Source organism: Microcebus murinus, chromosome 1 (assembly GCF_040939455.1).
Source record: "Microcebus murinus isolate Inina chromosome 1, M.murinus_Inina_mat1.0, whole genome shotgun sequence".
NCBI lineage: Eukaryota > Metazoa > Chordata > Mammalia > Primates > Cheirogaleidae > Microcebus > Microcebus murinus.
The window spans coordinates 136,364,146-136,373,784 of NC_134104.1; the positions used below are offsets into that span (position 1 = coordinate 136,364,146).

Consider the following 9,639-nt stretch of genomic DNA (forward strand, 5'->3'; position numbering starts at 1 on the left):
ATGAAACTTTGCTTGTTCACCCACCACTTACTCCTACTGTGTGGCCCAGTTGCTAACAGGCCACAGACTGGTACCAGTCTGCAGCCTGGGGGTTGGGGACTGCAGATAGGCAAAATTCATGATCTACTGATCTTTCTTCTGAAAGTTACCTAGGTGAACTAGTCTGGTGTAGGTACAGTGAGATGACAGAAAGGGTAAGGTGGTACAGGGGAATTTATCACTCCTTATTGAACATGCCAGTTCTCTTAAAGAAGCTTTTTGCCAGATTTAGTCAATTTTGGATTAACTTTATGTACATATTCCAATTCGGGGTTGCCCATGTCTTAATTTTTAGTTGGGATAATCTTTGCTCATATAAAGGTAGGTCTTAGCATCATGCTATAAGTAAAAAAATTAACATGTAGGAATAGATTGACTTTCCAGCGTGAAAGTTAATGGATTTTTTGATAGCCACAGAGCCTCCCTTCAGCATCTCCACTGATAATGAGTGGGCTGTAAGTCTGTTTTGTCTTTTGAGTTGTAGGGATCCTTAGTCAAAGTGCATAAGGAATTTCTCTTGGTTTGCTTTGGCCTATGTGCCCAGCTCATTGGAACAAGAACATTTGTAGTTGGAATAAAGAAGATACCTGATTACATTCAGAGTCTAACAGGCCAAAGTGGGAACAAGAGAGCAAATGGTGGGAATACCGAGACTAGTGAACAAGAAGCTAAAGGAAGCTAATCCTGTGTGTCTTTGAAGGGGAATACCACATGTCACTCAATGTCATATGATCATGTACAATAAATTATTTGAATTAAAGTTACTTCTTACATCCTTTTTTCTTGTTCCTATTCTACCAGTTTTTTTTTTCAAATTATGACTGTGGTGCAATGGGTGGATAAAAATATCTATGCTTGTCCCAGCAAAGCCCCCCAATGAGTTTCTTACGCATTTAACAAATCTCAGTCATATTTGCTTGCTCCTGGTTTAAAAATATTTTTGTTACATATTATAGGTATGTATCTTCATGAAGACTCCTGAAATTATCTGCTTGCTTTAAGATAATTATAAATAATTTATATTCCTCAATAACTGGAAGGATAACACATAGCTCAAGAAAAAGGGGGGATCTTGATAATTTTGTATTTAAAAAGTTATAAAAGATATAAAGAAAATATAATTTTTTACCTATAGGTTCTTTGTGAGGATGATGTCATATTTTAAGATCTGACAGGGAAATAGTTGGTTACTTACAGTAGATTAGAAGTGGCAGAGCCTGGAACTAGAGCAGCCAGTGGTCAGAAGGAAGGACCGAAATAGTTTAGGAGAGTAGCTGCAAAAGGTGAGGAAGAAAGGATATTGTCCTGTGGAAGGGAAAGGTAGGACTGAGTCTGACCCAAGGCAAACACAAGACAGAGTAACAAGTGGCCCTGCTGTGGGTAGAATGTGGCACTAGGCTTTTCTGGGTTGGTGGTCCTGAGACGGCAGTATAACAAAGGGACCAGTACAATTTAAAATGGAAATTTAATAGAAAGCCATCTAAAATTTCTGGGGCATCTAGAGCTGATGGGAATGAAATGGGGGTCCTGTTATTAGAAGTTCATGCACCATGGCAGGATTGTATAAAAGAAAAAGGGGCTGGGCATGGTGGCTTATGCCTGTAATCCCAACACTTTGGGAGGATGAAGCTGGACGATTGCTTGAGCCCAAGAGGTCAAGACCAGCCTGGCCAACATAGTGAGACATCGTCTCTACAAAAAAGTAGAAAAATTAGTTGGGTATGCATACCTGTAGTGCCAGCTACTCGGGAGGCTGAGGCAGGAGGATCACTTGAGCCCAAGAGTTTGAGGGTGCTGTGAGTCACGCTGTTGCACTCCAGTCTAGGTGACAGAGTGAGACCCTGTCTCTAAGAAAAAAATGGGTAGGGATGCCTTGATGCCATCAGGTGGGGACCCACTAGCTTTGCCATGTACTGAGGAGAAACACAGAGACTGGACACCAGGTACTGATGTCTGGAAACAATTCCCCTTTGACTCTTATTTATTGCCCCTAGAATATATAGTCATGCATTGTACAATGACTTTTAGGTAAATAACAGACCACATATAAGACAGTGGTCTCATCAGATTACAACATCACATTTTACTGTACCTTTTCTGTGTTTAAATATGTTTAGATACACAAATACCATTGTGTTACAGTTGCCTACAATATTCAGTACAGTGACCTGCTGTACAGGTTTGGAGCCTCAGAACAACAGACTATACCATACAGCCTGTTTGTGTAGTAGTCTATACCATATAGTTTCGTGTAAGTACACTCTATGATGTTTGCACAATGACAAGATCACCTAATGATGCATTCCTCCGAATGTATCCCTGTCATTAAGCAGAGCGCGACTATACTGTCTTTCTCTATTAGTAACCCTACTCGGTCTCTACATCTAGTTTATCTCTGTGAAGCCTCCGCACCCTTTATCTCAGAAGAAATCCTCTTTCCCTCCTTAGATCTTTTATTTATGCACAGTGAACAACATTCATCTTATTCTACCTTTTACTAGTGTACATGTCTTTTGTTGAGCATTACTGTGTGCCAAGCACAATCTAGTTAATAGATGATAAATGAAGAAATATTTTTAGAGCTGTTAAAAATTATATTCATGTAATTCATGTAATTACAAGTCATTTTTTTTCCTTCTAAACATTTTATTTCAGATTTTACCGAATGTTGCAAGAACTCTGGACTCCTTATGGTAGTAAAATGCCGAAAAGAAAACTCTGCATTGAAAGAATGTCTAACTACTTAGTAAGTAGTAACCTCAGTGTTTGTACTGTGTGTGTGTGTGTGTGTGTGTGTGTGTGTGTGTGTGTGTGTGTGTGTAGTAGGTAAAAGAATGTTATTTAACTCATTATATGTAATGTATTCTGTACCTACCATACCAGATTTGTCATATTGTTGGCTGAGTCTAAAGTTCAGTATGTTGAAGATTATTCTTTGAAAAGCAACAATGCTTGAGGAAGCATTGTTTCCTCTATGAAAGTCTTTCCAAGTTATGTTTGTCAGCAGTGTATTTGATTAAGAAGATGAAGTCAGCAAAGAAACATATATGATTTTTTTTTCACATGATTTAATAAATCCTTTTTGATGAACAGGGGTTGATCTATATATAGAATATAGTATGGACTGATTTTTGTCTATCTCTTCTAATGGAAAGATAACCAAATTAGAAGATCTCTAAGACCTTTTCCAGCCTTGTGATTTGTTGGATTAGTATAATTCCTAGGAAATTTATAGTAAATCATATGAATGATATAAAAGTAAATTTATAGTTTTGAAGTTAATCAAATTAATTTGAAAAAAATTCTTAAATATCACATTCACTAATATTTTGTTGTAGTTCCTTAAATCTTTAATTAAAAATATGTGAAGTTCTTTGAAGTCATGTGCTTTCTATCTTATCTGCCCATGTTTTATTACCCACATTATTGACAGCTAATATTGCAGAATACTTTAGTGAGTATAGTTAACTGATAGTTGGAGACCTTAGTTTTGCTAAGCCCTGTTTCCTTTAATACTGTACACCTCTAGCCTGTGAAGTATATATGTCAGTGTGGAATGACATTTCCTTGGGTATTAAATAAAAATGCAGGTAATGATTACCTGAATCCTATGTGGGTGTTTTTTTTTTCTTAAATAACATTTGTACATAAATTTATAGACTTTTTTTAGAATGCTGGAGTTGAAAGAGACTTTAGAGATTATCTGAATTCATCTCTACATTTATAGATGAGGAAACTCACACGCAAAGTTCATGTTTTTCCTCAAGTTACTAATATCAACATCAGCCCTTATTATTGTCCAGGAACCATACTCAGTGCTTTACCACAGAGGAGGGAAAGTTTATGCTTTGACTTACTCTTCTTCCACTTTGTTCTCTGATGCTTGCAAAAGGTATTTAATGAGTAAATGAATCTTTCAAAGTATTGTGTGACTGAGTTGTTAAAATCTGTTTTATATATTGAATAAAGAATTTTTATAACTCAATTCAGTCATCATAATTAATTATAATTCCTATTTTGATCCTTCCCCCCAGAGGAGGCAGCTCTAGAGCAGAGCAGACAGGAGTACAGACTGCAGAGAAGGCAGCCTGGGCTCACTTACTGCACCAGTGAGAGCTTAGCTGGCCATGTGGCCTTAGGCAGGTTCCTCACTGTAAGGAAGGATAATTAAACCTCATGGAGTGATTGTGAGGCACCGTATGTAAACACATATACTATGGTGCCTGGCACAAAGTATTCAGAATATGTTAGCTCTTTTTTGATTTGTGTTTATTATTATTTGTTATCTGAATGTTAATCATTTGAAGATCCTTCTATCTCCCACCCTTTAGAAATACAAGGAGAAAATAACAGGTTCTAGTCCATTCTGGGAAAAGGGTTGGGAAGGGTGGGAGGAGGCTGCTTCTGTTTGTTGAGAAGAGAGATAAGCAGTGAAAGAAACTAAGAGGGATGTGACATTTGCTAAAAGTAAATGAAAAGCTATCAAGGAAAATTTTGCTTGACCTGAAGTCCTAAAATATGCTAAGAAATAGTTTTTTTTATCTTTAAATAAGAAAATGCTCTGCTTTGTTAATTATTATTGATATTCCATGAAATGAATGTAACCATTATCCTCTTATCTTGAAATATGGTTTGTGCTCCTTTATTTTTATCTCTCACCTTCATTCATTCCTCAGTACACTGTGACTAGATTTCTGCCCTGACTCCACTGAAACTGCTCTTCCTAAAGGTTCTGATGGGCTCATGGTAGCCAAGTCCAACAGGTAGTTCTTAGTTGGCCCCTGACAATCCCTTCTTAAAAATCTCTATTTGGCCTCCCTGATAACACTCTTTCCCATTTCCCCAACATCTCTCTTTACTTTTTCTTAAATAAGCCTTTTGCACTCCTACCTCTGTCCTTCTTTTCAGCCCTTTCTTCCTTAACCACTTCGGTACGAGCGTCGACTATAGTCAATAGCCACAGATGAACACGTACAGCGACTTTAGCAGACAGCTGTGATAGGAAAGCGCACAGCCAAGCGTCAATTTTAGCCGACAGCCGTGAAATGACTTTTCTAATTTTTCATTTATCAAAATAAAATTGTGAACATTTAAAACTAACATAATGAAAACATATGTATATGTTACCTATTCTGATTTACAAGTAAAGCTGCCTGTAAAGTAAAACAAGCTTTCAGTGCTTTAAAGCTTTCCTCATCACACAAGAGCAAAAGGGATGTGTTGTCAATGCACAGCACAAACTATCATGCAGACTATGAGTGCTGGCTGTGGGCAAGGTTTTGCGGCTGGGGAGTGCTGTACCGAAGTGGTTAATCTACTCCTTAAAGTTGGTGTTTCCCTGGGTTCTCTTCTTATTCTTGAATCCGAGAAAGTTCAGTTTGCACCTGTGGATTCAATAACTTTCTATAAAAAATGACATTTCTGTATCTTTCTTCAAGTCCAAAACAGAACTCAGCTCATTTTGCTCTTCATCATGTCTGTGAATTATGCAGTTGTCTAGACTCTGGGGTCTTGTCTACTAACTCTAATTGGTTAGTTTCCATCGATTTCCTAAATCTCCCCATATCCATTTCTTCCTTTTCATTCCTATGGCTCCTTCTTTGACCTAGGCCCTCATCATTTTTTTGCCTGCATTATTTTAATAGTTGGACATCTTGCCTCTAACCTTGCCTGCCCTCTTTCATCCTATCTGCCACATGCTGTCACATTCATCCAAGACACAAAACTGATTTTACAGTTGCTCTATTGTGTCCCAGTGCCTTCAGGATAGAATTTAATTTCTTAGTATGGCATAAATGGCCAGTTTGGCTTTTGCCCATTCCATCTTCATCGTAGGCCCTGTATCCTCTGTGTGTAATCTGCTATAGTGATACTAATCTACTTGCAGTTCTTCCTGCATCACAGTTTTTCATCTATGTGCCTGTCCACATGTGCCTTCTATGTGGATTTCTTTTGGTTCAAACTGCAATTCAAACATTTCTCCTTGATATCTCTGCCTTCCCTATTTCTTCCACAGTTCCATGGTTTATTGGGCAATACATCTATCATAGCACTTTGTATACTTAATTGTAATCGTCTTTACTGGTCTGCCCCATAACACCATGGGTTCCTTGAGGATAGGAGCTGTTCATTGCTGTCTTGTGATGGTGCTATGTAAAAATGGATCACAGGGTCTTTAGTTTAGTAGCATGTTTATAGTGAATGTGACCATTAATAAAAGTCTGCTTCTAAAGATTGAGCCTGATGAACTAGATGTCTGAATATTATTAAATTAAGCTTATATTAAATGCTTACAAAGTTATTAAATTTAAAATATTTTCATTTTCTTCTTGTAGCTATAATGATCCAGTCTTTTACGAAGAATGCAAAATGGAATACTTGAAGGAAAGGGAAGAATTTAGAAAAACTGGAATTCCTACCAAGAAAAGGCTACAGAAGCTTCCCACGAGCATGTAGGCAAATATTCCAGTGATACTCAGGAACTCTAATATTTATGGAAGTCATTCATAGTATAAATCAATGGAAATAAATAAATCAGCACTCAAGAATGTGTGTTTGCTTCATCCTAATTATGGAATATTAATTTTACCTGAAATAAAGATTTTTTTATTTCAAAGTGTTTATTGAATGGAATAAATACTGTAATGGGATATGGTTTCCCTGGTCATTCTGGATTTTTTGTTTCTCTAGAACTATAGTTCTATAGTAGTGATACTGATTTCTAGAGTTCCATCCAATTACTTTCTTATATTGAATGAATCTTATATTATGAATCTTATATTACCTTCATCCAATGTATAATATGCTAATGGCTAATCATGGGGGCCAAAAGTATAAAGAAATGTAGGAATAGATAACCTTCAAAGGTATTAATAATAATTAGGCACTATAGCTGAATGGCTGTGAACCAGAATCCTTCATGGTTCTATCACTTATTAGCTAGGCAACTACGAAGTAAATCTCAGTTATTGTGAGGATTTACTGAGAGACAGTGCCTTGAGACATCGTAAATGCTCTTTAATTGGTAGTTGCTGTTATTAGTAAGTAAAGGCTTATTTGGAAACTGTCTCAGTCCATTTTCTGCTGCTATAACAATACCTGAAACTAAGTAATTTATAAAGAAAAGAAGTTTATTTGGCTCATAGTTCTGGAGGCTGGGAAGTGTAAGGGCATGGGCAGCAGCTTTAGGCAAGGGCTTTAGTACCACATCAAACCATGGCAGAAAAACAGAAGGGGAAGCAAGTGTATGCTAGAGTCCACAGGAGTGAGCTGAGCTTGCTTTTATTAATGCACTCTCTAGAGAACTAACTTACATTCACAATAATGGCATTAATGGCAGAGCCCTCATGACCCAATCACCTCTTAAAGGCCCTACCTCTTAATAGTGTTACACTGGCAATTAAGTTTCTTACAAACTTTTAGGGGACACATCAAACCATAGCAGAAACATAAGGAGGTAAGTACTTATATGAATTAACTTTACTTACATCTTTGATGGAAAGTTTTCTAGAATGTATTATATGTTCTGTTAACATGGCTACTGAAAGTACTTTAATCTTTCATTTTAAAAAGGCATCTTTATAAGTGTGATTTACTATTTTATAATATAGTAATGGACTCAGGAGGTAGTATAAAAAATTTCTGTCCCAATGGAAGGAATTGAGCTTTTATGTTAATAGTTGTTCTTTTTTCCCCCATGAGCTATTATTAACTCTTCCACAGCCATTGTAACCAGTTTCCAGGTAAGTAAATTTCATGTGTATTTTCACACAGTCCTCATTAAAATCACAAATAGAAATTACTACCCACTAAGATAAGATTTAACTTTGGCCCTAATCCCATGAAATAGATCTGAGAGATTTTTCTTTTTTGAAAAGGGCTTAGTTAAATATGACCCTAAAGAATCAATGGACGTTCAAGTTCTACACCAAAGAATTATTTTACCCTTATCTGAAATACAAAGAAACCACATTTTTCTAGGCCACAGATCAAAAGGGAGGTATATTACTAGAGCGGACAAAAACAAGACAAATAGAGAAATCTAGAGGCCACACAGCATAGAGGCAAACAAGCCTTTATTTCTCTGTTGGCCTTTTGGTATTGGTGCATTTCCTTAGAGCATGGGACCTGAATTCTTTTTAAGAAGCTAGTGAAATATATACAATCTGTGACTTTCATTTATAATTTTGATTGAAATCAAAAGTAGCCAACTTCATGTGGAAAATTCCCTTATATAGATGTTACTCTCCCCACAGATTCTAGACAAATTACACATCATAAAAAATATATTCATCCAGCTGGGCGCAGTGGCTCTTTCCTGTAATCCTAACACTTTGGGAAGCCAAGGTGGGGAGTGGATTACGTGAGAGGGATCACTGGAGATTAGGAGTTCAAGACCAGCCTGAGCAACATGAGACCCATCTCTACAAAAAAATAGAAAAATTAGCCAGGTGTGGTAACATGTACCTATAGTCCCAGCTACTCAGGAGGCTGACCCAGGAGGACTGCTTGAGCCTGGGTGACAAGAGTGAGACCTTGTCTCAAAAAAAAAAAAATTCTATTTATGTCAAAAACTAAACCATTCATCATAGACTTCAGAATACCCATGCCTATTCTCATTCAAGACTACTCCATGTGGAACATCTGCTTGTATTTTGCTTGTTCACTGGTACCTCTGCTTATATTATTCCACTTTTAAATGACAATTCAAGAGATTTTTTTTTAATCTCTTAAGATTTTACTTTCTCAAGTAGCCTTTCAGAATAGGGTCATTAATTGATTTTTACATGATTTAATTCTTTAGTTCTTTCAGTCTCAATTTTCCCCCTATTTATTTTGGTTTTCTAATGTTTCACATAGGAATGTTCCTGCCCTTATGAATTCAGTTCCATTTGACAGCAACTCAATAAAAGAATCTTCTTAGAGATGTAAATTTTACTTACATTAATATGGGGGCAAGAGGAATACGTGGCTTCGTTGTTTGTGTTCTGTTGAGTTATGGATGTAGTGAATTATGTTATCTTATAAAAAGAAATCTAAAGATTAAAAAAAATTTCAAGGAAAGCACTTTGAACCAAGTTTCAGCTAGTATGCAAGAGATCAATATAAAATTTTCAATTTTAAATAGACTATAAGCTACACGTAGACCACCCTCATTTTTTTGAGTATTAACTTGCACAGAGATAATCAAGTATACATTTTAAAAACTGGCTGGGTAAAAAAAATTCTTGATTAATCTTTCCTTATTTAAGAGGTTTATACATAATTTATCTAGCACTTTAAACCGTCAAGAACATCTACCACTGACTTTCTAGGATACCTATTTGATAGCTATCATCACTGTATAGCTTAGATGAAAAAGAAAATTCCACTCAAAGGAAGTTGGTTTAACAACACAAATGTCTGTTATATGAATCAAATTAACAACCAACAATTAGTACAGACCTTGGAATATATAGGCAAGGACACTATTTCATATTCATTTTCAATTTCAAAAAATAATTTATTTTAAACAATTTTTTATCATCGTTTAAAACCTTAATCAAGCCAGTATCTAATAAGACTTGGTTTTAAAAAAGGCAAACTAGTGAGCTATATTAG

At 36.1% G+C, this 9,639-nt stretch overlaps 1 protein-coding gene across 1 annotated transcript in view; it reads left to right on the top strand.

The window, feature by feature from the left end:
- CMC1 (C-X9-C motif containing 1) overlaps positions 1-6,703 on the top strand; it is a 72,627-nt gene extending 65,924 nt beyond the window's left edge. Inside the window, exons 3-4 of the mRNA XM_012786804.2 lie at positions 2,695-2,785; positions 6,375-6,703. Of these exons, the coding sequence (XP_012642258.1) occupies positions 2,695-2,785; positions 6,375-6,495 (212 nt within the window). The 3' untranslated portion in view covers positions 6,496-6,703. The remainder of the gene's footprint in view (positions 1-2,694; positions 2,786-6,374) is intronic.
- The last annotated feature ends 2,936 nt before the right edge of the window (positions 6,704-9,639 follow it).